The sequence below is a fragment of the Rhodnius prolixus genome, unplaced genomic scaffold (genome assembly GCF_049639745.1).
Source record: "Rhodnius prolixus isolate KJV_2025 unplaced genomic scaffold, Rpr scaffold_8, whole genome shotgun sequence".
Classification (NCBI taxonomy): Eukaryota; Metazoa; Arthropoda; class Insecta; order Hemiptera; family Reduviidae; genus Rhodnius; species Rhodnius prolixus.
The window spans coordinates 31,735,914-31,748,042 of NW_027411593.1; the positions used below are offsets into that span (position 1 = coordinate 31,735,914).

At 30.1% G+C, this 12,129-nt stretch overlaps 1 protein-coding gene and 1 long non-coding RNA gene across 4 annotated transcripts; one reads left to right on the plus strand and one right to left on the minus strand.

Annotated features, from left to right (window-relative positions):
• Positions 1-483: 483 nt before the first annotated feature.
• On the plus strand, positions 484-11,965 carry LOC141451214 (uncharacterized). 2 transcript variants are annotated; one of them, XR_012456604.1, is made up of 5 exons: positions 484-594; positions 772-807; positions 1,044-1,114; positions 2,281-2,468; positions 11,040-11,965. It is a non-coding gene; the product is annotated as an uncharacterized lncRNA (long non-coding RNA). The 2 variants fall into 2 exon arrangements; XR_012456603.1 differs by having other exon boundaries at positions 490-688.
• On the minus strand, positions 2,804-7,724 carry LOC141451209 (putative fatty acyl-CoA reductase CG5065). Of its 2 annotated transcripts, XM_074122413.1 has the most exons (8): positions 7,278-7,724; positions 6,152-6,400; positions 5,542-5,687; positions 5,276-5,385; positions 4,393-4,585; positions 3,579-3,818; positions 3,228-3,485; positions 2,804-3,128 (listed from the first exon to the last, which is right to left on the minus strand). In XM_074122413.1, the coding sequence occupies exons 1-8, from the start codon at positions 7,461-7,463 to the stop codon at positions 3,056-3,058; spliced, it is 1,455 nt and encodes a 484-aa protein (XP_073978514.1). In that variant the 5' UTR covers positions 7,464-7,724; the 3' UTR covers positions 2,804-3,055. The 2 variants fall into 2 exon arrangements, with proteins under 2 accessions (XP_073978514.1, XP_073978515.1); XM_074122414.1 differs by lacking the exon at positions 6,152-6,400.
• Positions 11,966-12,129: the final 164 nt, after the last annotated feature.

Below are 12,129 nucleotides of genomic sequence, written 5' to 3' on the forward strand. Positions count from 1 at the left end.
TTGAAGGGTTAGAATTTTTATGGAATAATTTCCTACCCATTTCCGTTTCTCTACCTTGAATACTCTTGAAGTAAGTTAACTCCAGTCTTCTAGTGGTCAAGCTAGATAATGACAAAACTGCATTGCTTTAATTTATATTTGACTAGCCTATTTTTGTGTTAATTTTTGTATTACGTTGTTAATTTTATATTTATCAGAGCAATTGGAAATTAGGGATAGTACTCAATGTGTGTTAAAGAAATATAGTTTTGTTATTAACTGGGAAAGCTAACATTTAATGATATAATAATATAATAAATTGCGTGACATTTGTTCTTATGTTTAATCGTTCCAAACCTTCTGCTGCCTCATTTTCATTTTTATTTGCCTAAATTTTTTGGGGCGGGGCGGAATCACTTTTTTTAAAAATAGGGATTTGAATCAACTCGTTCCACCATCGGACTCGTTCCAATGGAACGAGTCCGCTCAAATAGCCCATCACTAGTATGCAGTTATCAGCTATAGATTGTAAGCTCAAGAATCGAGCTTTTGAATGATGGAAAGGTTAAAATATCAGTTCCGTGGGTCAAAAGTACAGATCAACATTTTAACACAGTAATACTTTTAATCTTCATCAGCTTGTCTATTACGTTAAATGAAATTGAATTAAAATAGCATGGACTTGAGCAGTTTTAGTATTGTTTAATAAGTAATTTTTTTAACAAGAATTTAAATTCTTAATGGTCTGAATATTGAAATTTGAAGAAGCAATAAAATTTTTATTTATTTCAGGTAAAAGTGCGTAATATATATTGAAACAGTAAAGTGGTAAGTATGTATAACTTAATGATCTACTTCTTTAATTATGTGAGAGGCAAAAGCATGTCTTTAAAAAAATTATACATGGAAGAAAACTTTATTAAAGTGCTTTATAGTGAGGGGTTGGATGCCAACTAGTGGGATCTTATCCTGACAATACTCCAGAATAAGCAGTATCATAGACAATACTGTCATCTTTTAAAGCCCTGAATGAGAATAGCTAAAATGTCATTTCATTCTTGCAGTTACTTGAAACCATTTGCAGGCTCGAGCTCACCTCCACACACGTTCATTAATCCATTTTATTCACATCTGGGTAAGCCGCTAAAGACTTTTTAACTCCTAGATTAGATTTTATAGCCATTTCTTTTTGCTGTACTGCACCTAAGTGTGACTAATCTTGTCCCCAGAGATAAGAGATTTCGTATTTAAAAAGTGAACTTTTCGAGCAGAAGAAACTTGTAAGACACATGCTTCTCATTAATTCAATTGGTTCTGAGTGATATAAAATTTTATGCTTTGCGGAGCCTAATCCCATACCGGACACTGGATTAATCAAAATAATGGAAACATATTTGTTTCCAAAAGTAAATGTTGTTGTTGAACAACAGTGATTTTTTTAACTGTGCTCAGTCTTATCTAAAGCCGATTGTCCAATTCGTGGCCACACTTAAAAAGCGCGAAATTGATTGCGAATTCAGATTCTTGCGGTCGAAGTGGAATATTCATTGGTTTGTTTGAGAGTATCGAGGGATGCTTTGTTGATAGGTTTAATAGCCTACGGGCCGCGTGTGGCCCACCTTGAATAATTTATGGCCACAATATTCATCCTAATTTTACAAAATTTGTTTATTCTGAGCAATATTTTGATTCCTAGGGTAGTGTTTTGTAACAAATAAATCAAATACTGTTTTTGTATCATTACCTTATTTTTATGCATATTTAGAAGTTTTGATTTATTACTAAGTTTATAAGCCGCCCGCAGGGTTTTAATGAATTTCCAAAGTGGCCTACAAGATCAATTGGGTTGGCCACCCCTGACTTAGGGCAATTAGCCCTTCAAGTCAAACTGTTTAATTCAAAAACAAAATTTTTAAATCAAAAATTGATTTCATCATGTAATGTACTACAGTGGACCATTATAACAAAATTAACCCCTTCCTGATTCTCAGAGATTGTCTTAATAGTATTTTCCTGGAAAAAGTTTAAACTTAAAGTCGTAGACACATACACATTTGAGTGAAAATATACTCTTGAGTGCATTAAGTTTAAATCTTAGAAAAATGCATAAAAATTATTATCCAACTTAAATTCTGCATTTATCTCTCAGTGTACTCGTATGTTTGTATACTGACCCTAACTTACATGAGGAGGTGAAGCTACGTTAAAGCTGTTTAAATTTTGTGAACGGGTTTTTGATTGAAAAATTTAAATTTTTTCATGAATTTTATATGTAAATTAAGAAATTTCCCAAAATTTTAGAGCAGATGTACGGACGATCATGAGAAGAAAGGTTGATCGCACAGTGTCTACGTTGCATTAGAAGACGGAGTGAGTGCATTTACCAGAATACAAGATCAAGATATAGGTTATCAACCATGTACATCTTGGCCATGTTAACACAGATTTGACCAGCCAAAAATAAAAGGAGGCTTTCATTATTAAAGAAGGTAAACAAATGTTTTTTCTTATTAATATGTATGCCAGTTATCATGGAATAATGCTTGAGAAACTTTAGTCATCTTGAATTTTATCGTTAGACAAATTTAATGCTAGTTTACGAAAATGGTTCTATCGTTTTTTATTAAAACATGTATAGTAACTGTACACATTTAGGTGTCTAGAACGTTTATATAAACATTTTTTCTTGAAAGACTATACTAGATGGTTTGGAGGAAGAGGTAAAGTTTCACTTTTATTTTATATGTAATTTCAATGCAAAATAAATTTTAAACAATTACAAAATATTAACACACTCCAAATTATTAGCCAAAGTTCCATTGCAATGAGTCTTTATTGATTAAAATTTTTACTTTAGCAGTACTCCAAAAGAGTTAGATATACATTTTATATGGTTTTCACTATTAGATGTCTCTAAAACTTTGTTGATAAAAATTTTACTCATACAAGATTTCAGGATTTTAAAAGCTAATAACAAAAGACGGACTTTCCACTCATTAGCTAGGCTAATTTCGTTAACATATTAATAAATTTTGTTAATTTTTTTAGTTTATATTTTCTTTTTGTAAGGATTCTATTATTTACCAAAGATCATGTAAATTAAATAAACATAAAAATATATCCAAATTGTGTTCTGGTAATACTTAAGTCTGCAATTAAAATAAATTAGTTAACTAATTTAAAGTGAATCCATAAATTAATAATACTTTCAGAAGAATTGAAATATACAAATTTATGAAAACATTCACCTTTCATATCTGTTGAGAGCTGAATTAATATTTTCCATATTTTCTTTGAACAAATACTTTTTTATACCTTTGTAAAAGTTTGTTATACAATTAGACCAATTAATGGAAATCATATCGAAATTAAACAGTACTCTATCTTCATCGCCTAAATCGTTCCACAATTCAACTGTGTTGTTATAAGTAAAGTTCCATGTTTTTGTTGTAAAGTATGATATAGTATTATTTAATTCGCGAAAATTCTTATAGAGCCAAAAAATGCTGAAATTAAGAAAAAACTGTTATTTTTGAAAGTTCGAATTTCGCTGCTATTATTACTTTAGTTCTTAAGAAGAAAATATTTCTGGCTTATACCTTGGAAGATCGTCCCTTATTAAGTGGGCAAAAGTCAGTATAAATGCAGGTACGAGATAACGAAATAATGACAATATTTCGAATACAACTGCATTTGGTTGCATAATTATGTTGGGCGGCCACATTATTCTCTCTAAAGGAATAGTCTGACTAGCGTTGCACATGATCTTAGTAAACTCACTATTAGAGACTTTATTGTTTCTATTGGTGACCATATTATAAACTAAAATTTTTTTAGCCCTGTAAATATATTAATAATTTGATTATAATGTATGAATTTTATGAACTAACTTGTGTAAATGTAATTTATTTAAGCTTCCGTGGAAATACCACCTCACTTGGTATTTAACTGTTATTTTACTGTAAATTTAACAACTTTTTAAATTTGTTTTGTTTTGTTTTCGCCATACAGTCAGCATGGTCTAGGTGCTTATCACTAGAATATCACTCACTCTCCATTCTTACTTATAAATACATTCGCTTCACACATTCATCCCTCTACTATATACAACTATTTATATATACTACAACTAATGGATGGATCAGTACTCTATATTCCGAAATTAAAATCACGTAATCCTCCTGTAATCATTTTCTTGCATTCTAAATCTTATTTAAAAAATTAGAACAGGAAAAATAGTGCTTGAGGATTCGTTTGTTATCTTGAAAGATCTTTCTTCTATTTTAACGGTCAACACTTTCTACAAGTCAAATTCCAGATTTAACTCTTGCCGATTATCATCATAAATTGTCACAAACACCATCTTTAAGAAAGAAATTATAATTTAAAGCAAACCAATACATTTGACATTACCCTAAGTGACCTGTTTTATACGTTGCCGCTAAAATACAATTAGCCACCTTATCGCCTGGCACCATTTCAGCAGTGCAATTTGGATCCATCTTTGCTATCCGCAGGAACCCCAAAGCAATTGCGGCGACTGTTCGTGAAGCTGCACAGTAACTACCTGACCATCCTGGAAAAGGCTCCCTATCAGTGCCGAAAACTGTAACAATGATAGAGATTAAGTATTTTCGAAAATTTACTGATATAAAATTCGATTTTCTTGTTTTAAATTGTACGATGTTTTGAACTAACGTGTTATGAAATATTGGTTTATTATATATTTGAATGAAGTTTAGACATGGTATTTAAATGATGGGAAAGAAGTAAAAATTGTTTCATGCGCTATATTTATTTGAGATTTAAACTGATACTTATTACACTATAATTATTTTATTTATATCTTACCAACCCTAAAACAATTATAGTACGATTTATCTTATTCTGTCCATAATTTGTGTATTATAAGGCATCTGCATCAATATTTTTTGTTTTTAGTTTAATCCACTAAAATTTTGTGGATTTTAAAAGTTGCCATAAAATTAAAATTCGTAAAAAAATTGCTTAAACACTAACAATACAAAAATAAAGTTCTGGAGCAATGGGATATTTATGGTAAAAGTAGAATATAAAAATCCTTAATAAGCTATTTTTCTTGTTTTTACGTTAACTAGAAAATCTTATACAATATAATAAAAAAAACTTGGTTCATATATTGAAAAATTAACCGAAAAATATAAGTTTGTTGTTGATTTATTCTACATTTCGTTGTGAGTTTAATACCTAATAAAAATACAAATTGATTTTTCGTAGTGTAGAAATTAAGTACTTAAAAGAAATTTTCTGTAATTACCAATGCTTGGACGTACAATTGCTACAGGAAGATTCTTTGCGTACATTTTAATGGCATTTTCGGCAACTGCTTTAGTAAACACGTAAGTGTTACACCATTTATCCAGAATCCTACATTAAAAAAAATCTATTTAACCTTGTTAATATATTAGACCTAATAGGGTTGACCAGAAAGCCTACGCCACAGCAACCCCAATAGTTGACTGAGGCTAATATGTAGGTAACATATAACTGAAATTTCTTAGTTTACTAAATAATAGCAAATACCTGCTTTGTAAGCTATTTAGTTCATTATCATTTAATATTGTCATTAAATCCATCAATTGGTCACAATTTATATGGATATCATATAATTCTTCTTTTATATCTCTATAAGGATAATTAGAAAATGCAGTTGAAATGTACGAAAAGGCCTGAAAAAAAATAAATGTTTAAATCAAGGAGAATATTCACTGTGGGCTTTAGTTTTGGACTGCTTTAGATTTTTTTTTTTTTTTTGGAAGGGGCTTTAACAATTCACTGTCTGCTTGGAAAGTATTGCTCGGCTGCTTGAGAAAATGTGTGGGTGCCGATAGAACACATAAAAAGTCTCAGCGTGCCATTCACTTTAGATGTTGCTCATAAACTAAATTAAAATAAATCTGAGAGGAAGAATTAGATTTGACGCAAGCACGTCGAAATTGGAGGCATCCCGTCTCTGTACTTAAAGGTCTCTTTCTGGGATCGTCATCAATTCTTTGATAAGAGAATACTTTTCATGGCTTGCACGCATCGAAATGGCTCCCGCATCAATTACCACGTATGTTGAAGCCCTCAAAATCGTATGTAAACAACCAAATGATCTAATTTCTTCGCTGATGTATTCAAAATTACTGACCTTCAGATTTTTAATTTGCTGACATAGTTTTATGACGGACATTGTTCCTTTAACATTAATATTGGTGGCTATCCTTAAAGGTTCATCAAACCTAACTGTGGCAGCACCATGTATCACTATTTCAACGTTTTCCGTTAATTCCTTAAACAATTCTTCCTTTATTCCTAAAAGGTTTTCACATAAATCACCATCAACTATTTTTATAGTTTCACACATATATGGTTTTTCATTTCGCAATCTTTCAAATAACTGAAAAATAAATTACTATGTGGCATGAAGCGTGAAAGGAACACTACTCACTATTGTATTATTTCTACTTGTAGGACTATCACCTTCCATTTCCTTCCAAATTTGAGAATAAAAACTAATTTTTTAGCATCCTATTTTTTGATCTTCATATAATGTTTCTTAGAAATTAAAAAACAAACATAACATTGTTTCTAAAAATAAACATAAAAATCTTGCTAATTGTTTCTTATGTTTCTAAAAATAAACATCTGAAACTTGCTAATTTTTTGTTAAAACTTAACAAGGAGTGGAACGTACATGAGATGTAACCTAGTAGTTTAATAGAAAATAAGATAAGGAGACTGTCCTCTTTGTTCAAGAGTACTTATTGCACATAATAAGAAGAGAAATCCAAACAGAGAATATGACACAAAGAAATCTGGTATAAAAATTCCAATTTACAGATTTATCAAATCAGAATACACTCCAAAATGTTGGACATTATTAAAGGTTTTCCAACAAAAAAATAGAATGCTCATAGAAGCTAGCCTATTATAGTTTAAAACTAAGTAAGAATTGCGAGAGTTATGGCTAGGAAACTATAGTATATCACAAAAGCTGGGCAGAAGAATATTATATTTCCAAAGAGAAAAACAGTGATCCTAATTTTAGCCTTGCCCGGTCTTATGCCTTTCTTTCTGAAACACCATTTTTTGTTTTGCGTTTCACATATAACTATTGTCTGTGATTTGGCATTACAAAATGAATGCCTACACAAATTGCGATTTAAAAAAATATCTGTTATATAAATATGAAGTTAATTTCTCCATACAAGAAACCGGGATCATTTAATGATTTCACACTCAAAAATACAATAGCACAAAACGTAAATACTTACAACTTCTTCAAATAATTTTTCAGCTCTTTTCTTTGGGTTGATGTTATTTTTATTTCTTATTAACAGGTATAATTTTTTTGGATCACATTTTCTTAATAGTTGATCAATTAATAATTTTCCAATCGTTCCTGTTGCTCCAGTAAGAAATATGGTTTTTCCTTTAAAAAATTGAACGATTTCCGACATTGTTCTTTCTGATACAAACAAATGAAAGGAATTTTTATTTTGGAAATATTATAATCAGAAATTTGGCACATTCGGAGATTATTGCTAAAAAGTTTTTTTTTAAAAAAAAAAACAAAAAAAAAACACGGAGAGAGAATTGTGATACTCGATTTGGATAATTTGTTACACTAAATTCATTGCCAATTTTATAAACGGAAAGGAGTATAATAAATCAGAAGCATAATGCAGCTTATTATGATGAAGTGGATTCTTTTAAGACAGACTTACATTTCAGCTACTCCATTACAAAGAACGATACGTGGCACTTAATATTGTAAACCTTATACTTTTACGGTTATTAAGTTTTTTGTGTAATTATTTTAAATAGAACAATTTATCACATTACTTGATGATGGATATCTCGTAACATTTGCATAAAACCCTTTTATAATTTTATTGTTCTCTTTATTATTTCATTCATTACATTTTTTTTTTTTATGTATGAACGTTTTGATGACATCCCTCAGCTGATACATCTATTAAAGTCAGTATTAAAAAGGTTTTCTTGGGTAAATTATATATAAAATCATTACACTCCGAGCAAATGACAGCAAGCAGTGGCAGATGCAGATTATGTGTATTAAAAAAAAAGAGAAGAGAAAATAGAAATAGCAAGTAAGTAGCGATTTTTGGATTGAAATAGAAACCTGACAAGTCCACTCTCATTGCTGGACTAATGTGTGCAGGAAAAAAAAAAATTATAGAAATAAATAGATATACTGCACACTTTTGGAAATTATAAGATAAAAAATAACAGAAAAAGTTCTGAATTCGGCGTAGGGCTTTAACGGATTTTCGGTTGACGTATGAAGTAGTCGATCATAAAGTTATTGAGATTACATAATTAAGAAATTTTCATTTTTGTTTGAATTTAAAATCGGGTGCTAGAAGGGATTCTGAAGGTTATAAGGTCTCAACTAAGTCAAATCTACCATTACACAGAATTTACTTATGTTCAATTTCTCTTAGTATTTGTTGTGAATAATATGTACAGAACTGTACCATTTAAAAATTTGAATGATTTCGGAGGCTGATGAGGTAATGATATTCAGAATGAAAGAAAGATTTTTCATTAGTAAAACTAATTCAAGATAAAAGTAAATTTTAAATAATAATTTTTTTTTTCAAGTTTTCCATTGCATTTTAAGAAAAGTTTTACAATATTTTCTAATTATTTGAGGATTCCTGAATGATTATTCTCATTTCACAAAAATCTATGTTCATTTTTCTGTGTTATTATTAACCAATTGATTCAAACAGATTTGATTGATTAGAAATGAAAAATATAAACCACATTTGTAAATTAAGGTTATTTAAAATCTTTATTTTATTGGACATAAAGTAATCATTAACAAACCAAAATTTAGTATTGACTTCTTTACTCACCTTGATACGAACGAGGAAGAGAATAAATGAATTTTGGTAATGGAAATTAGTACCTGCACTATTTATATATATATGTATTAAATGAAATTCCCATCTTCATGTTCTTATATTGTTCTTTGTTGGTACTCCTTAATTTACATTAATTATGATATTCTCAGAAAATTTTGAAATCTCAAGAATTATAATTTTACATTAGAAACAATAACATTCTTTGTATAGTTAAATACAATTCCTGAGGTAATTGAAAAATTAACTTTCAATTAAATTAGAATTAATGTGAATATATGTAAACATAACTCGTGCTGACAGTTTGAACATTTGTATTTCTCTTACTGTAGTGCTATGTTACTGCATTTTCTTAAAATGTTGAGTTTCTGCTAAAAAAAAATAAAGCAGTGGACATCAAGTTGGTTCGAACATTATATACACATAGTGTTCACCTTTATTAAAAGATTATTATTTAAGGAAACTTGTCTTCAAAGGGCTCCCTATCTTCCTAATCCTGCCTAAAAAGGCATTTACATATCCTTTGCCACTTACAAAAACCCAGGACCTCTCCTAGAACTAACCTACCGTTCTGCTTACAATGTAAGTTATCTGTGAGAATTAAATCTCCGCAGAATATGACTGTCTGTCTTGGGCACACTGAACTATAAAACGGTATCGATGATTCCAACTTTGCCAGGCTCTTTCAGTTCCGTTTTCTCATTAATTTCTACTTCTATTTGCCAAAGCACATTAAAGATCTTTATGCTGCTCTCTCTTAGCACGCAGCCAGGCTATCCGAAAATATTCTCACCTCTTTATAATCTCTCCGCTGATCCACTATGAGGAGGCTATGATCTCGTCTGAAAAGACGTGGCGTTATTCCTTTCAAACCTCAGAATTTCCCTTATGAATACTGTAACTGAGCTCCAGCTCCAGGTTTTTTTATTTATTTTACATATTACTGAAATAATATTTCTGTTTAAATGGATTGATGAAATCCCTTTGGGAGAGATTAACTTTGATAGAGGAAAAAGTAGTCAACTTATTTTTGGAGCCACATAGAAAAAACTATGGATCGCCCAGAGTAGGGAAAAATGCTGGTTGAGGATGTCTAGGTCCTATTCCACGGATTGTCGCACCTATTTTTAAGTAAGTAGCTTTTCTCAACAGGGCTTTTTTTCATCGAACTTATAGCAATATTATACTGCTTTAATAAAATCTTCGCATTTTTAGCTTTTATACTTCAATAAGTGTCAAAAATTAAGCCCTACAAATTTACTCATCGAAGTATGTATACAATGTAGTTCTTGATCATTTCAACCTTTTTTTTGTGGACTGTAAATTTCTCTTGGTTCCTCCATGCTTTTTTGACTAGCTGCTTTCACCCTTGGATTAATATTAGTGATAGTCCAAGGGGGCGAGGTCTGAGATGTTATGCAGAATAAGGAAGAATTCCAAACACTAGCTTATTAATTTTTGTGACTGTAAGATGCAGTGTGTGCTCTATCATGTCGCAAAAAAAAACTTTTTTCTGGTGACTAAACATGGATCTATCAAATAATGTTGAACAGAATTCAAATGTGATAGCTAAAAACTAAACGCCACAGAGTTCTTCCAAACGCAGACCATTATCTCTTTCGCAAATCTTTTCCTTCAAGAACCAAAATTGCAGTCTATGCCAGTCTCAATAATATGCTGTGTTTATGTTGTTTAAATATTCTAACTTTTCAACGCAAATAACATTTCGATTTTCGAATCGAAAACGACTTGAATTTTAAAGAAGAGATGGTCACAATTCGACCCTGTGTACTATTGGCTGAGGTGACCATTCATGAAATATAGAACTTACTTTAACTTTGAGCACCTTTTTACCAATTTCAAGCAATGCCCTTTAATTGCAAAGAAAGTCACTCCTACCTGCAAGGTTTCTAGTTGTTGTTCATGGTACAGCTTCCCTCCTAATTTGTATTTTCTTTAGGGGATTCAACAGTTTTTTAAAATATGTAATTTTTCACTGCGAATTTAATGTACATATAGTTAATATTTGTAGTTAGCGGAAAATTCGGAAAAACTTTGTCCATTGTATTTATGATTATTGTAGTAAGAGAAATAGTTGTGTTAAATCTTTCACATCAACTTCTTTTTGTGTGTTTCTGTTTACAGTTGCTGATTCCGCTTTACTACGTGGAGGTGTTCAAAACTCTGAAGAAAATTATGTTTAGTTCACCAGAAAATTTTTAGATAGGATAATTGTTCCATCACCATCAAAGTATTATTAGTCATGGAATTTATATGATGTTCTGGCATTCAGAAGAATGGAATAGAATAGCTTTATTGGACGAATATTCATTCAATCTTATATTAAATATATAAAAAGCTACTGAAAAACAAAAAGCATTTTCGGCTTGGTAAATTACCGTCAGCCTAGAAGCATTCAGAAGGAATTCTGAATTTAGAAAAGTTTGCGAAGGAATGATTTAGTAGCAGCAATTTACTGAAAAACATGACGAATTTTATAACATTATTATTGAATTTAATAATAATATAGATTAGAGAAGAAGAATTGCATTATTTAAATTAAATCAATAAGAAAGGTTTTTTGTTCTTATTTAGTTTTATTTAATTTTACTTTATACGAGTGCTACCACTGGGTAGTTTCTCTCCTCCTGCTCTTCACGAACTAATTAATTTTGTTCTTCCTGATTTACTTATTGTATATATATGTATATACAGATTGTTATTAGGCATTCCGACAAAAACAATTGGATATTGAAAAGTGCATAGAGTTGGTTTTGTTTGTCAAGGCTGTTGTAAGTTTTTTTTTATGTTTTTTGCCTTACATTAAGTCTGGACTATTTATTAAAGTAAAAATCATTGTTGTGGAGAGTATATATGTATATAGGCACTGCAGCCTGAAACCTCCTTTTGAATATATAGTTGTATAACTGCTTTGTAAATAAACTTTTCAAATTCAAATTCAGTTTGTCATGGTGTTACTGACTCTAAATAAAAGGCAATTTATATTTAATAAATTTCTCATTTCCTTAACAAAAAAAAAACCCTAAAACGAATATACTCTTATTTCTTTACTTTTGGCTAATTTATTTATTAACCTTGCATTTTTTTATTTATTAGTTTCAAAATTTTAATTTTTTTCCCCCTTTAGTTCCATTACCTCAAAATAATAGACAATAGACTTAAGTAATAAGTTTCATTTGAACTTATTTTTTAGTTTGTTTAATTGAAGGCAAAT

Excerpts from the sequence above, each read along its gene's own strand:
- LOC141451209 (XM_074122413.1), bottom strand. The coding sequence starts at position 7,463 with ATGTCGGAAATCGTTCAATTTTTTAAAGGAAAAACCATATTTCTTACT. Across the intron at positions 5,688-6,151 it reads AGCAAATTAAAAATCTGAAG|GCCTTTTCGTACATTTCAAC; the intron begins GTCAGTAATTTT and ends ATTTTTTTTCAG. Across the intron at positions 3,486-3,578 it reads ATAAGGGACGATCTTCCAAG|CATTTTTTGGCTCTATAAGA; the intron begins GTATAAGCCAGA and ends TCTTAATTTCAG.